Raw genomic sequence first — 22,152 nt, 5'->3', positions numbered from 1 at the left:
GGGCATTAGCAACACAACCCTTTAATAATGCATCAGTATGACTTATAAACACAAGTAAAATGTATAATTTTATTATGAATAATACTCCTGTTCTTATAAGAAAGTACACAAGGAATGTAACTGAACTGGTGAACACCCAGTCTGCAGAAATTAGACACCAGTAGCTGGTTAGAGCACGGATTTGCAGTCTAAAATATAGCAGAGTTTGAAAACACAATGTCACTACCATTTAGTTTACTGCATGGAAATCATTCTCAACACTGTAACAGCCTTTTGCTGAATCAAATGTGGAATCAAAATATTTAAGTACTGTATGTGATTTGCTCCCCCAGCCCAGTGTTCTTTGTCTGGTAAAGAAGCAAGCCTTATAGCAAAAAATATTGTGGGGGGAAAACAACAGCCACTTACCATTTATCCAATGTCTCTAGAATATTACAAATGCTTTTCAGCTGATCACAAATAAAGTGTAAAAACGTTAAATATTTTATAAACTTGTACACAGCGAACAGATCTTCACCACAATACAGGAGCTGTTTTCAGGTTGTACAGGTTATTTGCTGCAATACAATCTTCTGCTTGACCACATGTTTGAACACATTTTTTTGTATCTTGCTCTTTCCAGCTCTTGGATTTACACACAATGTGCAACCAAAAACAGCTTTTTGTTTCGTTTTTATGTATTAATTCCCTCTAAGGCATAGAAACTGAGTAACCTGGAAAATGAAAGTAGACATGAGCAACACCATAGAACTACCGAAGAAAATTACAGGATTCAAAAGAGGTTTCTGTTATTTTCAAGTTGTTTAGTCAAGTGTGCTCAAAGCGTCTCTTCTTGGTAGTGCTTTCACTCATACAATTGCCTTTGCCTCAGGTAGGAATGCCTCCCAGTACTTGATGATCTAGATGCACAAGAAATAGTTGGTTAATACTGATTCAAATACAAGTTATACATTATGTAAGGACACTTTGATATAGTTATAAGTTTTTATACACTTTTATTCATAGTTATACATTATGATCATGACACTTAAAGAGACTCACCCTTTGTTGAGAGAGTAGGAGAGACTCTAGATACTTTATAATGTGGATTTTGAAATCCCTTGCCTTTTCTTTCTGCAATTTAGTACAAGCATGATGAAGACGCATTTGTGCATTGATTATTATATAATTTCTACACATCTGCAGGAAATTGTCTTACCTCAAACCTGAGAACCTCTTGGCGAACTGTCGTGCAGATCCTCTCAAAGTCTCCTTCATATTGGGTGACTTTAGCCTCCCACTGTAAACAGCATAAATAAATAACCATGAGCTTGTACAGCTTTTGATAAGCGGTCAAATTTCCCCCCTAATTTATTTAATATATTCTAGATTCATTAGATATATTATATAAATATCTATATATATATAGACTATTTCAAGCCATTTTTTGGTTGTAACATTGTTGATTACGGCTTACAGCTCATGAAAACCAAAAATCAGTTTCTCAAAATATTAGAATAAAAATGTTATAATACAGAAATGCTGGTTTCCTGAGCCTTTAATCTCTTAGTCTGCTTCAGTAAACACAACTACAATCATGGGAAAGGCTGATGACTTGATAGTTGTCCAGAAGACTCTCATTGACACCCTCCAAGGAGGGTAAGCTACAGAATGCCATTGCTGAAAGGGCAGGGTGTTCATGGAAAGCTGACTGGAAGGGAAAATGTGGTAGGAAAAGGTGTGCAAGCAACAAGGATAGCAGCAGCCTTGAGAGAATTGTCAAGCAAAGTTGATTAAAGAACTTGGGGGAACTTCACAAGGAGTGGACTGAGGCTGGAGTCTGCATCAAGAGCCACCATGCACAGTTATGTCCAGGAAATGGGATACAAGTGTCCCATTCCTAGTGTCAAGCCACTCCTGAATCAGAGACCAGGTTAGAGCGTCTTCCCTGGGCTAAGAAAAGACAGAACTGGACCGTTGCTCAGTGGTCCAAACTCCTCTTCACATAAAAACAAAATTTGCATTTCATTTGGATATCAGGGTCCAATCAAGGTCCCAAGAGTCTGGAAGAAGAGTGGAGAGGCAAAGAATCCATGTTGATTGAAGTCTTGTTTGATGTTTCCATAGTCAGTGATGATTTGGGGTACCATATAATCTGCTGGTGTTGGTCCACTGTGTTTTATCAAGTCCAGAGTCAATGCAGTCTTCTACCAGGAGATTTTAGAGCACTTCATGCTTCCATCTGCTGACAAGCTTTATGGAGATGCTGATTTCCCTTTTCAGCAGGACTTGTCCACAGTGCCAAAACTGGTTTGCTTACCATGGTATTACTGTGCTTGACGGACGTCAATTCCGATGTAAACAGCAAATAACTCAAGTCGTTATATTGCATTGTTGTATTGTATTATATTGTATAGTCGTTATATCAGAACAAGAGGATTTTGCGCAATAGCCGGAAGAATGACACTTGTCTGACCTGAACCCCATAGATAATCTATGGTTTATTGTCAAGAGGAAAGTGAGAGACACCGGACCCAAAAATACGGCTGACCTTAAGGCCAGTGGCGTCAGCAGGCGTAATTCTGTACGCACTGTGCGTACAATTTTTTCACACCTTTATTTGTGAAATCATTCAATATTAGCCTACAACAACAAAAAAAAACTTGTGTGACAACTAGCCTATATTTATTGACTCATGTGCAATCTGAATATTTAATGGCATTATTCCGAATAAAACCGGAATATGGAGTGCATGGAAACCATAGACTATAAAATATGAAAACGTAGCATTGTCATGACATGATAAAGATTGGCCTGTGGCGGTTTTCGGCCGTGGGTTTGGATGGGTCAATTCTGGCTAAAAACACAACATTCCATTCATTCATAGGATAATAGCCTAAATCAATCAGTCATGAAAAGAAAACAACAGCAGCAGCTTAATATTTTTCAGGTGTTTAACCGTAATGTTAAAAGACGTAGGCCTACTGTTCTTAGCAGTAATGCTGACACTGACAGCAGTGAGAGATTGTCCTCTACAGTCACGGTCTACACATGTTTAAAATGTTGAATTGTTTGCTTTCCTCTGTAGGCTTATTTAAAAAAAAATAAAGCACTGTTTGGAACAGAGATTCAGTTAATGCGTAGAGCAGAGGTTCTCAACCTTTTTGGGGCTAAGGAACGTCATGACAAGTCGGGTTGGTGCGGGTGTTAAAAGTCGTTGACTGTGCGTAGGCCTATCATCTAAAAGTTTTGGATACCAAAACAGCACTGCAATGTATTTAGAGTGTTATGAGCAAATCCTTATTGTTAGTAGGTTACCATAACTGTTTCTCTCTATTGCAAATCGTGGCATAAACTCATTGGTTTTATTTTTTCTTTTCTTTTCCTTTTTCGCAGGTTGGGCAGTGAAGTAGTTATAATGCGCATAAGGTATGTTCACCTAATTTGAGCCAGAACCGCTGCTCTGTAAAAGGTATTTCTGTCCTTCCCAAACTGCGTTAAAATAGTGTGTTTAGCAACCAGAATTTAAAAAAATTTCCCGGGGGAGAAATCTCCCTCATCCCAGAACTTTTAAAAAGCTTGAAACACCCCTACACGCAGCCTACCAGTGTTGTAAAAGTTAGACGCTTCATGTGGTAGCTATTTAATAAGGCAGTGTTTCCCAAAGTCTGGGTCGAGGATTTTATTTTGGTCGCCAGCACAATTAATGTTGTGTTATAGGCCCAACTGATACCATTTGTCATTTGATACCAGGAAAGCTAACAGTTTTCTATTAGGATGTAGTTTGTTAACTACCACAGTCACAGTTTTGTCATAAAAGCTCATGAAACTGGCGCATGAAACTAGGGGACGAACGCATCGCAGAGGGGGTGCCAGAGCATGGATATCTACCTCTCAAAATGAAACCGTTCTGTGGGGCGCCTGCCACGTACCTCGCAGTTGCAAACTACAAGGGACATGAATCCGCCTATTTGCACGCACATTAACAGATACCAGCTCCTCAACTTTATCGATTAAAATCTAGTGACCGTGCTGTCAACTAAATCAGACATCCATAGACCGGACATAAGGCCATTCAATTTGCATGTAGATAGTTTCGATTGTAGATGCAATCTTTAAAGTTAATAGCAACCTCCTCACATTCTTATTTCTGATTTAAAATGCACAGTGCATTAGGCTACAATTTAAATGGACATTTTAAACACTATTCCTCTCGTTTTCTACCTCGCAAAGTAAAGGCGCATTCTTCTGGCTATTGCGCAAAAGCCTCGTTCTGATATAACGACTATACAATATAATACAATACAACAATGCAATATAACGACTTGAGTTATTTGCTGTTTACATCGGAATTGACGTCCACAGTGTTATGGACCCATTTGTCTGCAACGCAACGTAGCCTACAACATTTTTTTTTAGAAATACAGGAACAGCTTACTATGCTGACGAATGACGACCGCGTATCTTTTCAGTAGTCATTTCCAATTTTTCACGCTGATAGTGCTCAAAATGCAACACAACTGTGTTCAAAGCAGGATCTATCTATCTAGATCCTATAGCAATGTATGGTTGGGGAAGGCATAGAAAAGTTGGAGAACCTGTGGCCTTAAACAATATTGGTGGTTGCAGGGTAGATTTGAAGTGAAATGGGTTGCGATGGTCTGTCATTTTTAAAAAGTGGGTCCCCAGAAAAAAAGTTTGGGAAACACTGTGATAAGGGATGACATGGGTAGGTTGACGTGATTAAGAAGGGCTTTCTGTTCCAGTTTATGTAAAGGTTTTTCTTAGGCTCAATAAGGAGAGGGGGGGCACGTATGGTGTTAACTATAGAATACAACCCTAGCGGCGCCCCTGCTTAAGGCCACTATCAAAGTAACCTAGGTTTCCATAACACCTCAGCAGTGTCACAGGCTGATTGCCTCCATACCACACCACATTGATGCAGTAATTTGTGCAAAAGCAGCCCGACCAAGTATTGAGTGTATAAATGAACTACTTTAGTCAAATTAGTCAGATAAGTTAATTTCTATTCAAAAGTCGACATTCCTGTATTATAACCTCTTTATTCTAACATTTTGAGATACTGATTTTTGGTTTTCATGATCTGTAAGCCATAATCATCAAGATGAAAACACAAAATGGCTTGACATATTTCACTTTCTATCTAATGAATCTAGAATATATGAGATTCACTTTTTGAGATAAATTAGAGGGACAAAAATGAACTTTTTCACAATATTATTATTATTTTTTTAAACTCACCTGTGTTTAATATGCTTCCATGCTGTTGATTCTATACTAATTCTATGATTATTGGAAACTCCATTATTAAGAGGAATAACATTAATTTCAAAACAATACCAGTCTTGTAAAGTCGCCAGTATAGTCCATCACAAATTAATACCTACCAACAATATCTACAGGGCGGCACAACCAAAATCTTACAGGGTTTTGTGATTTTATGAAAATGACCACAAGAAAAACATTTTGAAGTTTCAAAAGTTTCAGTCATTTCGGACACTGAAGTTGGTTCATAACTTGCTAAACGCTAAATAATTACCTCTGTAATCTCCTCTTTCGCTTGTTGTAATTTGTCAGGCTTGTTAGCCCACAAAAGTTTTGCCTCAACTTCCCGCTTCTTTTGTAGAGTGTTCTGTGCATCCTGCCACTTCTGCCAAGTTTTCATTCGGTGGTCAAATGAATTCTGAGAGAAAAAAAAACAACCACAACCCAATAATAATTTTATATTAATTAAATTAATGTCTTGAGGATAATACCATAAGTTACAAGACCTAACAAGTAGCCTCTTCACAAGATAATTTTCAAAATGCAAAACTACCACTGCCAAATATAAAGTCTTTCAGAATTCTGCATTAAGCCAACTAATAGTTTTTATTTTTCCATTTTAGAAAATGTTCTCCTACCAGGGGCAGAGTAAGATGGGAGGCACAGGCTACCCCCAGAATTCAGTTGGCCACCCCACCGGAGATGTGGTAGTTGGTAATGTCAGCATAAAAAAGTAGATTTGTTTTCTTAGCCACACCAAGTGTTTCACATTGATTTGATGATGGCCAAATTATTAAGGCTATATTTATGGGTACTGTATGTATTGCGATGCTATGTCCAGTCTGGGCTCAAGAACCAGTTTCTTCCATTGTAATGTATCCATGCACATCTAGCCTACATATGGTGGAAAACTTCATTCTAATTGGCTACTGCTTTACTTGAAAATACTTTCTTGTTGCACTGCATCTACAGTACCAAGTTACTGTATGTGCTTGAGATGTTCTAAAAAAACTTAAGTTTGCTACTACATCATGTTAAATTGCTTATTTTCAATTATTCTACATAAAATAACAGCTTGATTATTAATATCACTTAATTTAGTATTAATTCTAAGACTTTAATATGTATTTTACTTTTCACATTATGTTTATGTGCCAGCCCTCTCTGAGTCTGTGCTCCAGCTTGGCCACCCCATCAAAATGTTTCTAGAATTGCCACCTTCAGAAATGCCACTTTCACACCCTTATCCTTCACTGCCTTTACAAGATGATGAGATGCAGGAATCTTGGTATGATATACAATGTTTTTTCTCCTCTAACTTCCAACACTATTAAAATAAAATGTCTGTTTGGAAGTGCAATCGTGCCACATTTTTAAAAGGTGCAGGAGGGGAAGTGTTGGACTGAGCGACTTCAAATCAATGTCAATCTTTTACCTCAAATGAGATTATGAACAATTAGTTATTTGGAAAAAAATGTACACTGCCCACTCTGACAATACTATACATTTTTTAGACTGCTCTGGTTGAGATTTGTTGGCTCTGTGTTTGCGTTCATGACATCCAGTCCACCAACTTCCCTGTGAGTGAAGTCATGCTAAAGTTAGCAAGAGGCAAGAGACTGAACACAACAAGGGAAAACCTGCAGGCATTGGGGAAAGTATAAATAGGTTAATTAACATGAGCAAGATTAAGTCCAGACTTTCCAAATGCCAGTTTCGATCCATTTTCAGGTAATTGCCCAGCCTTTGTGGAGGGACCTGAAAGTTGTACTCATTTTATTTTCAAGTTTTCAAAGTCTACCCTCTTCCCCCTCCAACCAACGGCACCATTAAATTGAAGATGCGAGACAAGGTAGTGACAACTAACAATACTTTCCACTTGTGTGCTCTTCTAGGCCTTGTACAAATACAGTAAGTTATTCACTTTTGTAAAGGCATCTAAAGGCCAGGCAGTACTACTCAGATGTTCTAAAAGGAGACGGGTATGAATACATCTCTGGCAGACACTATAACTAAAATGTAACAAATGTACACAATCACTGTGTATGGGCTATGTGTGTGTAACTCTGACCCGCACGGCTCCTAGCAGTCGTATGTAGTCGGCTAGCAGTTCTGCGAAGAGAAAGAAGTCACTGCAGGCCTGCTCCTGATGCAGGTGCTCCATTTTGTCTTCCACTTCTGCTAGCTGGGACAGAGCTCTGGATAATGCAGTGTTGTCTTCAGAGGTTCCCAGCATTGCCATACTCTTTGCAAACACAGCCGTGTTCACACACAATTCTAAACAGAAAAAAAAATTAGGCAAGTGACATAGGCAAGCAAAAAACCCTGATGATGACCACTTTGCTTGACAAAATGCCTTTCCAACCAGCTATGCAACACCATAATATCTGAGAGAAAGCAACACAATAATATCTGAAAGAAAGCAACACAATAATATCCGAGAGAAAGCACTCACCTTTTCTGTGATTGACAAGAGCATCCACCACTGTATGAAGCTTTCTTAGTTGCTGCTCCTCATTCTCCACCTCCTGAAACTTTTCCTCAAACCACTATAAGAGCCAGTGTACCAAAACAGAAAAAAGCAGAGCAAGCAATGTCAAAATACACTTTAGAATTGCATGCTAATCTTGCACTTGTAATTTTACAATAATATCATTACTTACATTGTCTGACTCATTCATCTTGATTGTCATTTTGTTAACTGCATCTGATGCCTTGTTGATCATCTTTAAGAAGCCGGCTCCACTCAATGCTTGTGTACTCACTGCCCTTGGTAACTGTAAACACGTATCCAACCTCTTAATATTATTATTCTGTTCAATCACCACATGCTTAACAATGTTTTATAAGAAACCAACTATTCTAAGATTAGTTATAACATTGCACAGAACAATATGTTGTGATATTGATTGGGAACTTCCCATAGCAGCAGTAAACCACATTTAACAAACAAACAATATAGCACAACAGAATGCAGAATACCAGATCACATGACTAAATGGTGACAGCTGCAACACCTCCCTATGCCGCATGTTGTACCAGAGATTCATAAAGGCACTACTTCACAGCACAACCAACACAGCCAACAACACCTAAACACAACAACATAATTGCCCAAGTCTCACCTCAACTCACCAAGCATGTTTTATGATATTCTACAAAACATTCTTGGTTACCACAAAATGTGGAAAGTATCAGCACAATTATAAGAAGGCTATACTTGTACAGTGAGATTTAATGGCATCTTCTAGTTACATTAATGCATTACGTAAGACATGGGGAAATTATTATTATTTTATTTTTTTTGAGACAATTATCACATCAACAAATCGATATTGAGTAAATCAACTATTCAGTTATTCAAAGATCATGACCCATTCCTAGTAGAGGCCGGATGGTGCTGAGGAATGACGTAGAAGGCAAGTCACTGACAGAAACACACAGAACACTGAAAAGCCTGAATGGCAGCCCCTACTTTTTGCAGATCATGTTCAAAATTCCAGATGTACGAACCTCATCTTTTTCTAAAAACTCCCTGACATCTGGGTCTTGCAGCAAGGTCTGATGTGAAACAACTCTCTTCAGGTACCTATAAAAAGGACAATGCCATAAGCATTACAAGTTAAAGATTAGGAATTTAACCATCCTGTTCTGTGAGCATTAACTGACACTTGCAGAGAAGGGTACAAAACATGTAAACATTAACGCTGATTAATCACATTTTGTGGTGACCTCTGACCCAGCGCACTTGACTGAAGGAGGCAAACGAAAAAGCGTCGCTTGGTCCAGTGAATGGAACATTCAGCCTATGTTTAAAAAAAAAATGCCCAGATGGAACTGTTGACAGGAGCATCCTTCTCTGCGATTTCTGCAGCAAGGAATTTCCGTAGGCTGCCATAGGAGTTTGAAGTCAAGTGTGAAGTATCACCTCAATGCAAAGCAACCCAGAGGTACCAGTTACCACACCCCTAGATGATGATAAATAACGCTAGCCTCCAGCCATATCATTGAGCTCAATGAGCATCAAACCATAGGTATGGTGAAAGGTATGTGATGATGTGGGGCTATTTCAATTCCAAAAGGTCAAGGGAACTTTATCAGGATGCATAGTACCCAGAAAAGCTGGAGCCAGCATGACTGAGTCTGATGAAATTAGCACAGATGCCCCTGCCACTCCGAAATTTCAACAAATTTAACATATTTCTAAAATGGGTTAAAAAATTAGCCTGACGAGCCAGACCCACATCAAGATGTAGGGTCTGGGAACTCACCATTGGCAGTGCTCAATCCGAGGGGCGGGATAAACGGTTGTCTTTCAAATTCCCTCTGCACGCAATAGGATAGCGCTACAACTCATGAGTCCCATGCGTTTTCCCACCAGTGGAGCTAGTTGACTAGTTGAATTTTTGCCAACTTAAAAAAAACCTTAACTCGAGTCGCGATTCAAAGTCCGCTGTTCGCCAGCAGCAGCATCCATCTTTGTTTTAGTAGTAGCAGGGAATTCACACGGAACCGTCGCAACTCCGCCGCCATTATGTTAAGCCACTTTACCGACTCTAGATTTCTAGGCTACTACAAAAATGGTGCTGACATTACTTGTCTTCCAGAATGACCACAAAGATACTCACCTCTCCAGTGCTGCTCTCCGCCTCTCGACAAACTCTGCTGAGGAGTGATCCTCCTTTCCCACTTTCACTTTAGTCATTCCTAGCAAGGCAAATATCACAATATCAAATATTATGAAGAAAAATAGATACACCCTTAACCCTGTTATGACACGAAAGGGTTCAATGTAAGGCCATTTACTCCCAAGCTTTTAAAAGCATCAAATGACCACTGTGTCAAAAAGCAATCAGTTACAGTTTTTTTCAGTCGCTAACAAGCGTTTGTCTAACCAGTTGTCACATTTTCAAAACTCTAAACACAATTAGCACAGCATCGGTCTTTTGTGGCCATACCATTCACACGTCATGTCGTTTTCACACAATTTGCAGTCAGTGAACACATTTCCGCAATGCTTACATTTTCTTAACAGACAAGCTATACCTCCCAACAAAACTATGGATTGTTTTTGTAGTATTTACTAATGTTAACACACAACATCCCACAATAGCAAACACAATACTCCAAACCTTAGATACACTATATCAAAACCTCTGCTTCTGCTCTGATTCTGCTAGCAAATGGTTTTATCTCAGGTGCATCGCCTTGGATACAGTTTTTCTCAGTCGCTTTGGTGCTTTTTTCAGATCAGAATTAAAATTCTCATAACTATTAGTTCAACCTCCACAACATTTAGTCATTTGTGCACATCATAGTAGCAATTTCTCCTTCCTCTGAACAAATTGCAAATACTTTTGGACATGTATCAGTTGCTTTCATACAATTCTCTGCTGTTTTTTAACATTATCATTTGCTTATGTCATGTCAGTCAAAATGAACTATACTTATGCATGCTGAATAGTCGTTCCCAATAAAACTAATAGTCTTCATTTCATTGCTTGAGTCATTACATACAAAATTGTTGAACTAGTTATCAAATTCTGTCACAATGCTGTAGAATTGCAAAGAGCATACAGTAAAAATGTACGTATTCAGTATCTTGTACTCACCTAACTACAGCAATGTGTAACTTTACTGTAGTTTTCAAATGGCTGTACAAGTACTGTATAGTGCTGTCTTGAGCATGTTCAGGTAGTGTCACCGAGTTCTGACCTTTTTTTGCATTGGAAAACACTGAGAGAACTGTCATAATGAAAACATGACAAAGCCATTTGACTATCTTGTTCATAAACGATGGTGTCAAGACTTCTCATTCTGATGACACTGACAGTTTCATTGACATGAATATCTGCTTTTGAGGAATGGACATTTTGAGCAAGTGACGTGCTTTTGCAGGTCATCCACTATGTTTTGCAGTTTGCACTAATTGTTTTGAGAATTGCACTAACTGCTGTGCAAATGTTAATAGTGATGTGAGAAAAGCACCAAAGCGACTGAGAAAAACTAATATCAGATGCGATGTTGAATGTGTGATGATGAAAACATGTGGCCTAACTCTAAAGATCGCAGAGATGAGATACAGTAATTTTGTGCTTTTTTTAGTTCCCCCTTTTTATCTGGGCTTTTTGCTGTTGTTTTTTGTTCAGAATGCTCTTGTGTGTTTCATGGATATTTTGTTCACTGTAAGCAATACTGTAAAACTTTTTCTGTTCTATCATACTGTAAACAGTATTTCTACTGTACCTCCTGTAGTAAACAGTAAAGGGAAAAAAAAACTGATTTGCTTTTTACTGGAATGCTTTTGAATGTGCACATTACATGTGGACATACAGTTCCCAACCAAGAAATGTAGTGTAAAAACTGTGGATAGAGCATGTTTTGCATGCAAATACCTGTAAAACTGAAACATAAAAGTCTATGCAGTTTTTGTAATGTCAACAATAGCCAGTATTTTGAAACCTGGTGTACTTTGATTGACTGCATGTACATTGTGAAGAGAAAACAAGTGTTATTCTTTGACAGAATAATTTCATTTTGAGTCAGATTTCCAGTGTTTTGGTAAAGTTAGTGTGTGCAGAGAAATATGTGTTCTGTTTTGTAAGTGAAATGAAGAGTTAGTATATATTTAACAAAATGTGTTTTTGAGAAGAAAATTATCCATTTGGCCAATTGTGTTTTGTAGGTGTGAGTCTGTGTTAAGAGTTTGGAAAAAGTATCTGAAGTATGGGTAAGCGCTTGTTAGTGATTGAAAAAAACTGTAACATTATGTGTACCTGTACACCTAATCTGTACTCATAAATTAGGCAAGTAAATTGGGGTCCTAGCAGCAAAACAACTGGAATCCTTGGATGATGCCGAATTCAACGCACCCCATGACGTCAATTTTCGCCATATTGGATTAGGAAAAAAAATGTGTCCAATCTTCACGAAATTTGGAAGATGCTCTTCAGACCGAGCCTCACAAAAATTACATATAGGTGTTCCAATTTTCAAAAGCGTTCACTGAATACAGTCAATCAAATTTGGTGGCAAAGCTGCCAAACAGGAACAGTGACTCATATATCAGCAACACTTCGATGTATAAAATCCAAACTTGGTACAGGTACTTCTAGGGGGAGCCTCAAAAAGCAGTAATGTATTTTCGCTCTAGGGGGAGCTGCAAAAAGCAGTAATGTATTTTCGCTAATAGCCGTTGATTTTTTTGCCTTGAAAATAAAATTCTACATCCAGTTTATACCTTGAAGGACTCTAGAGATAACACAATTTGCCACAGATGATCTTCAGACCAATGCTCACAAAAGGTACTTATTGCCATTCTGATTTATGAAGGCATTCATCTAATGTAGCCAATGAAAATGGACAGTGAAGCAGCCAAACAGGAAGTGAGGCCAATCTTTTGTCTTCTTTGCATTATGCACGTTAATCACAAAACACATTAAAGGTCAATATTGGGTCATTCCATGTCAAATCAGATCAGGTTGTTCCTGCAGTCTTAGACTGTTTTGATCTAGATCATGAGTGGGTCCCAAAACCAAGGCCTGTTAACTATCCCTACTCAAATCTTGTCTTTCATTTTAAAGACAATATTTTATTAAAGCTGTGTCAATGTTTGAGGTCTATAAAAAAAATGGGGATGAATATGTTGAATATAAAATAGGGGAGGTTGCGTATTTTAGCATTTCTGAGAATTTAGCACTGTGTCCTAACTGTATGCAATTCAACCGAGTGTTGGCGAGAAAACCAGTTAGATTACCTTATTTTCAATTAGAATGTTCTAACTAGATGCAATGCAACACAGTGCTGTGCAGTGCCACGCAACACAACGTTTTGAGCAGACCTTTTGTCGGACGCCCCATTTCTTTCTGTTGCTTGTGTTGTTTTGCTAATTTGAACCAAAAATATGACAATAAAACCGCATATTTAACAGATTCAGAGTGGGCAGAGAACACTCAATGCTACACCAAAATCGGTTGCTCGCATGCAATTGGGACAAGCTGTAATATATGTAAAAAGATCAACAATATGAATTGAATTGAACAAAAACATTTTACAGATGTTAGTTTGGGGACCTAAACATTACGTACGGCAAACTTTGAGCAAAATCTGGGAGACAACTATTTTACAAGATTCTGTCTGATTTGAAATTAAATTACCCTATTTGAAGAAACAGTCAGTCTAATACAGCATTCCTGCAGACTTTCTTTGATTTTATTCTCACAAGTTAAAATAGTTCCCAAAACGACATTTTTGAGGCAGGTTATTCACTCAAACCAGGGATTCCCAAACTGTGGTACGTGTACCACCGATAGTACGCGAGCTTGCACTAGGGGGTACACAAGATGAAAAGGGCAATGTCGGAAAGGTGTTAATTTATTCTTTTTTAAATCTTAAGCCTATGTTCTCTTTGTTCTTTGTGTTTCCTAATGTTGTTCTCCACACTGTTTATTTAGTGTGAGAGCTCATAGACCAGCTGCGCATTTTGTTATTTGTCATCATGTAGGGCCGCTAATAAACATGATGCCTGGAATGCATCAATAGAATGTGTTATGTTTTTATGTGTCGGATGGTGGGGGTACGAGAGCCGAGTCAGGATGTAGGTGGTGGTACGCGGGGAAAAAAGTTTGGGAACCGCTGACTTAAACCAACCTACCAATGTGATAACCATGTTCAATTTCAAGTTCAGTTCCTCACCTACAACACTCTTCTCTGGGGGTGGTGGCACAATATACCCATGGTGTGAATGCTTCTCCGAAAGTTTCTCAGAGAGTCCCAGGAAATCACTAAATCTTCTCCTCACAGAAAATGTTGTGCTCTTGAACATTGGTAGAGTGGTCTACAAGAAGGCAAGTGAGGTGCATTAAATAAATTCAAATATTTTACAAATGTATTTGTATATATACATGCCATTACATACCTGAGTAGACACTTTATAGGCCATATAAGCATTCATGCCATCTCCTGCAATAAGACATCAACATTAAGAACTATGAATAGTCACATTTTGTATGACAGACATACATTTAGAAGCCATGACCTGTACTGTATAAATAAAGGGTCTTACCAACTTTCTCTGGATTAGTCACGGCAATGTTTAATTCAAACTTGTCTTTGTTCTCTTCCTCTTCCCACTGAAGTATGACATAAAAAAGGACAATAATTTCAAATAACTTTAATAGTTCCTCATCAACTGCAGACTGTTTCAGCAAAATGCAGATGGCATGTGTCGAAATGGCAATATTAGTTACTGTGATTCAACAGCTTGTGTCTATCTCTTTGTCCTACCTCTTCCAAGGACTTATTTGTCGCACTAGACTTGAAAGAAATGTCCTGTACAGAAGGGCTTGGCCTTGTCATTTCTTTTCTTTCTCTGTTGTTAACCTTGTCTATGGATAGCTCCACAGTTGCCTCTGAAAATAAAACAAGAGTTTTTCAAACAATCTACAGAAGCCTTGGACTATTGAATAACACTGATTTAACAAAAATTAAAATGCAAAAACTAGAATTCCTTTAATGACCTCTTCTGCCACCAACAAAAACACAAATTCGACATAAGCAATATAACAGTTTAATCCCCAAAACATTCATAACCATGTCAAATTTTCATTTACAGCCCCCTCCACTATTATTGGCACCCCTAATACAGATGAATAAAAAGTGTTACAAAAAGCCAGGAGATGCTGGATACCATAAATTATTATGTACAAAAAATTATTTGAGACAAGCGTCTATATGAGACAGGCCTTTAATTCCCTTCACACAAAACTTTTCCTCTGTAAAGATGGGAAATATTATCAAATTAATTATTTCAAACACACTGAATGCCTATCCATATTACTAGGCTATCCGATGATAGGCTTCAGTTACGGATCATTCATCTTGTGATGCTGTTCATTGAGTGTTAAGAGATAACGATCCAAATAGGGAGAAGCAGGGATGGATGAAACATGTTTTAATGAAGTGTATTTTTCAAAGAGATCGTACCACGCTGAAAGCTAATATTTTGTCACTAGCAACCTACATCTGTCCATCTGTCCTGTTCGCCAAATACAGTTGCATTTTCATCCCTGACCAAAACCGTTCAGGAATTATTTAAGCAAAAGTGGGACGTGTGTGATGTTTCATTCTCCCTCCTGGTCGAGACGAATGAAACAGCATGAGACGAATGAAACATACAGTTTCTCACAAATGTTGTTTGGCAAATTTGACAAGTCACCTTACATTTCGAATCATACTTCATTTTCTTTGTCACCATGGTGGTAAGAAATGCATTTCGACTCCACTTTCATTCATTAATTGAATGTGTGCTGTGCTGTAATGGATACCTTATTGCGTATCCAAGTAGCCTAAATTGAGTTATTTTTTAATTATGCGTGATTTACTTTTTATTAAATTCGTAGGCTGGAATGCCTTGCTGCAACAACTGTATTTAAATGTAGTACTGCTTCAGCCTCTTGCAAGCTGGTAGCTTGAGAGCGACATGTTGAGACCCATGGTGTAGGACAACGACTTTTCATCGATAACAGTATCCAACCAACCAACAATATAAAATATTAAGAAGAGCTCTTAAGTGAAGAGTTAAATCGAAACAATGTCTTCTAGTGCTCGTGGACTGATAGCCCTACTGGTAGGCAATTATTACCCCGGCTTGTACTTGGGGACCGGCCTTTATTTGTCCGAATCGACCACGCCCCCGGCTATTATCCGAGGCCCAGCTATAAATAGAATTCCGGCCATAATTTGAGGATTTACGGTAGTTTAGTTACCTCGGTTGACAGTGTTGTGATAACTTCAATTGCGCCGCAGTTCATGATGCTAACCTTTAGTGAACTTCAGATTGAATCACAATTTGGTCGTTCGCCACACAACCATTAACTGTATATAGAGGTGAACCGATGTGGGTTTTTCTTGCCAATGCCAATCTTTAGAAATCAGGGTCGGCCGATATATGCTGCCGATTTTTTGGGGACGATATTTGCCTGTTTTTACCCTCTATTTGCAAGACAAAGAATAAAAAGATGGTAAGAAGTTAAGCCTAGGTTTTATCCCAGGAACAATGTTGTTCTGGCTGGAATCTTTAAGTGACACAAGGGGGAAGCCCGCAGATGCAACTGCCTGTTAATTGGCTTAATATCCTTGGATATCGGCCGATGACAATTAACTAAAAAATGCCAAAAATTAGCCCAATTAATTGGTCTATCTCTACATAAAATAAAAGTCTATTTCTGAAACGTTTAATGGAATGTGGCAAAAAATTATAATTAACAATAATTTGGCCTCCGTTGCTGATATGTGGACCATGAAAGTAACTTGGACTTTCATCTAATCTCTACAAAACCAGTTTCTGCTAACATCCTTCATCAATACAAAATGTACCTGAAAAAAGGTCTTGATCATCATCAGAACGTAGGCCATTTGCATCCTGCTGGGGCACTCTGTGGGACTGTAGAGTTGTGCCTGATCCTTCCTCAGTGAAGATGTCTGTTGGTATCTGGTTTACTGGGGTGCCAGAGGTGGATTTAATCTACATGAAATTCAGATATAGAGGACATCCGTTATCATGAGGAATCATTATAATATATTAAGAAGCGACATCGTTGACACACTGCTCACACAGTGTAACACTGCCCAGGAGTGTTTCCTAAAGGAATAATCTGTAATGCTTCCACTATTACTCAAACAATTAAATTCATAGACTAGGGAACCTTGACACATATCATACAGAGAGAGCATAGGGATGAGAATAAAGTAAAATAAAAACATACATACACACACACACAGAACACAACACACTTAACAAACACTGGCAGCAAACTCATATTGATTGTAGAATATTAAAAGATGCTCTTAAAGGGTATAGGCTATATTCATCCAGTGGTTGTCTTTGCCTTATTGATCTTTGCAGTCGCCCAACAGCAGTATAGTCGCCCAACAGGATACTTTAACCAGAAATAGGTGAGGCTACCAAGTTTAGTGTAACACAATTCGGTCATATAGGTTGTCAGAGTTTTTTTTCTTCTGGATTTTTTTGTTTTTGTTATTCCTTCAGTAATTTTGTGTGAACGATTCCCAGGATACTAAAAAACGGGGTTGCATGAAACACAAGGATGACAAAGAACCGTCACTTTGATCCGTCAACCACCCGCCGCACCGGACCCCCAAAAGGAGACTAGGATGGACACAGTTTTCTGTGAATATCTCGAGATCCGTAGGTCCAGGACGACCATTTTTTTCTATGTTGGTCAAGGGACCATCCTCCACATGTCATCTGGATCCCATCCCAACTTCCCTAGTCAAAGCATGCTTGTCTGCCTTAATACCTCTGATAACCTCCATCATCATATCCTCTTTGTCAACTGGCACAGAGAGGGGGAGTGGATACAGTAGAGCGGAGAAAGCCAATGTGTTCTTTCCTCAAGCCATCCGCATCCTGAACACACATGCATAAACTACATTACATGGACTTGCCATATTGCCATACTTACACACGGAACTTTTTACACTTTTCTCTCTCAATCTATTTAGGCCTATTAAATTCTTTCTAAATCTTTCTTTCTTTATTCTTATAAATAGTTGGTGATACTCAGGACACCGTTGGGCAGCTAAATGTCATTTCACCACATGTTTTACAACATTATCTCTATGTATGTGGGCAATTCCACGGAAAATGGACTTTTTGTCACATCCATAACGCCAGTGAAATGCCTTGGCATTTGTATGATGTGAATGATAACATTAATTTGTTGTGCATTTTTTCTCATGTACATTCTTCAGCCAAAATTAGCAAATGCTCAAATTTCATGTAATCATTCACATCATGCCATACCATCACATTTTATTGGCGTTATGGATGTTACAAAAAATTTAATTTTCCATGGAATTGCCCATGTGCCAAATAACAATCGACACGTGGTTATCACTTTGTAGTCTGATCATCCAGATCAGGATGCTAGGAATTTGGTTTCACTTTCAATAGCACTCGGCGATGGGGGCGCGAGGGTCTGCAGTCGCCCGACTGCCCTTGTCGTTAGTATGAATTCCGTGCAATGTATAGCTTTTGCAAATCTTAACAGCGAAGACAATTTGTATCTCACACCCATTCATGTAACAAAGTGACCTAACGACTTGAAATGATGTTGGCAATCAGAAGAATGTTATTGCTAGCTAACTTAAATGTTTATCTGCCCTGTCCCTTTGGTTTTCTCGAATTAGCTTCGAGCAGGCTAACTCAACGCTGAACAGCTTATCAAACAGGAATGATTACAGCATTTACATCCGTTATAAACTTGACATTGTATAGCCTACTTACATTGCCAGTAAAAATGTCTTCACCCTCGTCGTCACTTTCCTCTTCTAATTTATTCGAATTTGTTTCTCGATCCATTGGATCAGGGAATGGCGGTGGATTACGCTCTGTGCTAGCCTCCATACTTTGATGATGTTAACGCTAACGTTTGAATATGACCAAAACAGTCGTGCTTATTGGTGATACAATATTAATGTAATTATCTATCAATTTCACTTGCAACTGTGACTGACAAATGATTTGGAGGTGTCCAGCGATCGATTGAAGATAATTGACCAGACGTCTACACTTCAGCATTTCACTTGTCATTTACCTCCCTCCTTCTTCCACTTCCATCTTTGCAAACCAACAAAATACCGCTTTAGCGCCTTCTACTGTGGTGGAGTGTGAAGCCGCGACGGCCATACGCGGTGGTTTAGGGGATAAGTAGTTATTTCGCTCGGAAATCAAAACATGGACACAGTCTTGTACTTTTGTCTTTTTCTCTGTTTTTTCACTCGAAATGATATGTATTGTCATGAGTCACGCCGTCTAAAACTCTTTATATACGGATTTTCCAGACGTCGATGGGAGAAAAACTTACTTCCGGAAACTAAGCGCTCTCGTGTAAGCCAATCAGAGGTAGGCATAAGGCGGGACTTGGCGTGAGAGCCGTACAAGTAGCGTTGCCATGACACCATATTGTTGTTCACATCAAAACGACCACAAGCCAAGTTAGCTAGCTGGCTAATTTAAGGAGCTGGCAACACTTAGTCAGAATTCAATGGCTTGCCTTATTTCTTAACCGCATCTCACTGAAGTAATCAGCGTTTATATTTATGTACTTTTAAGTTGTACTTCACGTCTTTAAAATGGTGAGTGATGTTCATTTTTCCAGTAGCTAAGATTAAACAACATAAAATGATCGGTAGATAACTAGCATAGCATAACAGGTAACGTACGTATTTTTAATACTTCACAATAACATTTGATAAATGAACCTTACATTTTTCAGTAGCCATAGGTGTGTAGATTTGAACAAAATCTAGTTTGGTTCTTACCGGGGCTTTTGCTGCCTGAAATATCCGATTTTGTTTACCACGCTCGGAGTTTAGTGCTGTGCTGCCTATTTCCAACCTTTCTCACGGCACATCTACGGTTAGACCGAGAATTCTCGTCGCAAATCAAAATATTCCACTGGAGCGCCAAGCTGAGTTGTACGCAGCCTTACAGCACTGTTCACAGCTCTTCGAGTCACGGTAAAATGTAAATCCTGGTACATAGCTAATTTAGATGCACTTATGATGTAGGTGCTTGCGTTTCTTTAGGAATCCGCCGTCTTGGTTTGTATAGAAACGAATATTAAGTGACATACACGTAAGAGGTCGGAATACGGAGTACGGGACGGTTGACATTATCATTAGGTAACATTATAACGTTACGATTATAGTCTTGATGTCCCTGCGTTACTTAAACTGGAGATTCGCGTTAACATAATTAGCACTAACTTAATGTTAAGTTAGATAACTCTGTCTGGAACCTCTGCTGAAATTTAACGTTGCTTTGACCATCGTTAAGTTGGTTAAAGTTAACGTTCGTCTTTCTTGATAACGTTAACTCAGTGTCTTGAAACAACTAATGTTAACATTAGGATAACTTAATTTACCGTTAAGTTATCTCCTTTCCGTGATTTCTTTGGCAGCTGCCTCAGTTACCGTTTCTTGCCCGCTGTGGGCCTGTCTGTTAGGGCTAGAGGCTTCCATGGTGATGTTAAAGACCTAAAAGATGTGCCTAACGTTAAACGTTTTGGTAATCCGTTTGGCAAACCCCTTAATGTTAACCTTTGATCATTTGTAGCCTCCTAAGAAGAAACCCGGTAAAAAGGGTCCCAAAGGAAAAACACCCACTGTTGTTGATGGCCTGTCTACAGAGGAAATGTCGAAGGAACAGGTTAGTAATAATAGTTTTGTTAATGGAAAAAAAAAAAAGCCATAGATCTTCAGACTTGTCAGACATGTGCAGCGGTATACCTGAAATGTAGGCTTTAAAGTATTGTCTTCTCTGCTGTTTCTTAATTTCTTTTAGTACTCTTCAGTGTTTTGCAGTACATAATAAATAACATACAACCATTCAACTGGAGACATTCTGAAATTACAAGGAATTTTAGTACTGATTCAGATAGATTAATGTTGAAACATACAAGGTGCACTGATGCAGATAAACTAATGTTGAAAGTTACATGTATTTTACAGTTGGAAGAACACATTGTCCGCCTTCGAGAGGAGTTGGACAGAGAGAGGGAAGAGCGCAATTATTTTCAGCTGGAGAGAGACAAGATACATACCTTTTGGGAGATCACTAAGAGAGATTTTGAGGACAAGAAAGCTGAGCTGAGGAACAGAGACAGGGAAATGGAGGAGGCAGAAGAGCGACACCAGGCTGAAATTAAGGTAGGTCTGCTTGATTATGGCAAAACTCATGATGATGATTATTTAAGTCAATTTTGAAATCACAGTTATTTAACGTAAGCTGTTTTCAGACATGACCTCTTGATAGTGTCGGTGCAATTAGATCCGTATCTAAAAAGGAGTCGAGTCTCACAAGCAGACGTGGTAGTTGCTCATACCTGCAGTAAATACTCCATTAGTTTAAATTAAGGGAGGAGCCATGGTTGACGCACAATATATTGTTAGGGCATGATGACTCACAATATATCAATTAGTAGTGATGATAAATTATGCTAAGATAGTAGGTCCAGATTGTTAAAATGAAAATATGGTCTGAAAACATGTATTTTATATGCCCTTTAAAGGGCAATACAGGACTTTCCATCCCCAAGATGCACTTGCAAAAAGATTTTGACAAAGTCATAAACTTTTAGGCAGTTAAGCCAAGGGAACGTCATCCGTTTTGCACGGAACGGCATCACCACACCCCCCCACTGGGTGTAAATCTACCGGTGCTTTAACCTTGTTTAAACATTCGCTCACCTATGCGACTGTAACCTGTGTTGAGTTGAACCTTGCGGCTCAGCCCTGCACTTGCCCTGACTCAAACCCGCAAACGTCAACACCTCAGATCGGGATAATCTACATATAATTCAACTGAAAACAACTATAAAAATACAAGGCTAAAATGATAATGTACATCAGTTACCACTGTAAAGCAAAGGGTTACATTGTACAACCCCAAATCAGAAAAAGTTGACGTTGTGTAAAATGCGAATAAAAACAGAATGTAAAATTACAAATTTGACTATTTCATGGAAAGTATATGTTAATTTTGAATTTGATACCAGCAACATGTTTCAAGAAGATGGAACAGGGCTAACAAAATGCTGGAAAAGTTGTGTAGGCTAATGATAAAGAAAACAAAATGAGGAATATTTTTCAACTATTTAGGGTAACTGGCAACACTATTGGGTATGAAAAAGAGCATCCCAGAGAGGCAGGGTCTCTTAGAAATAAACATTTAGGGGTATTCATCACTCTGTGTAAACCTGTGTGTACAAATGATGAAACGATGTAATTTTAATGCTTGTTAACATGAAATTGTGAAGTATTTGGGGAGTTAATCATCTACAGGACATAATATTATTAAAA

At 38.5% G+C, this 22,152-nt stretch overlaps 2 protein-coding genes across 6 annotated transcripts in view; one reads left to right on the top strand and one right to left on the bottom strand.

Moving 5' to 3' along the window:
- Positions 1-55: 55 nt before the first annotated feature.
- Positions 56-20,233, bottom strand: LOC121682386 (sorting nexin-1-like). 4 transcript variants are annotated; one of them, XM_042062525.1, is made up of 15 exons: positions 20,217-20,233; positions 16,642-16,789; positions 14,551-14,675; positions 14,330-14,396; positions 14,183-14,226; positions 13,960-14,101; positions 9,894-9,972; positions 8,779-8,854; positions 7,929-8,042; positions 7,721-7,814; positions 7,337-7,542; positions 5,540-5,683; positions 1,199-1,279; positions 1,042-1,113; positions 56-899 (listed from the first exon to the last, which is right to left on the bottom strand). In XM_042062525.1, the coding sequence occupies exons 3-15, from the start codon at positions 14,620-14,622 to the stop codon at positions 849-851; spliced, it is 1,242 nt and encodes a 413-aa protein (XP_041918459.1). In that variant the 5' UTR covers positions 14,623-14,675; positions 16,642-16,789; positions 20,217-20,233; the 3' UTR covers positions 56-848. The 4 variants fall into 4 exon arrangements, with proteins under 4 accessions (XP_041918459.1, XP_041918456.1, XP_041918458.1 ...); XM_042062522.1 differs by lacking the exon at positions 20,217-20,233 and adding an exon at positions 18,575-19,113; XM_042062524.1 differs by lacking the exon at positions 20,217-20,233 and adding an exon at positions 18,885-19,112.
- The window catches only part of gas8 (growth arrest-specific 8), a 17,266-nt gene continuing 14,374 nt past the window's right edge, over positions 19,261-22,152 (top strand). For both annotated transcript variants that reach the window (XM_042062527.1, XM_042062526.1), the window contains exons 1-3: positions 19,261-19,425; positions 20,408-20,500; positions 20,803-21,000. In XM_042062527.1, the coding sequence (XP_041918461.1) occupies positions 19,423-19,425; positions 20,408-20,500; positions 20,803-21,000 (294 nt within the window). In that variant the 5' untranslated portion in view covers positions 19,261-19,422. The remainder of the gene's footprint in view (positions 19,426-20,407; positions 20,501-20,802; positions 21,001-22,152) is intronic.

Source organism: Alosa sapidissima, chromosome 14, assembly GCF_018492685.1.
Source record: "Alosa sapidissima isolate fAloSap1 chromosome 14, fAloSap1.pri, whole genome shotgun sequence".
In the NCBI taxonomy this organism is placed as follows: domain Eukaryota; kingdom Metazoa; phylum Chordata; class Actinopteri; order Clupeiformes; family Clupeidae; genus Alosa; species Alosa sapidissima.
Note: the sequence above shows the minus strand (reverse complement) of the source record. Positions and strands in the feature narration are given on the sequence as shown.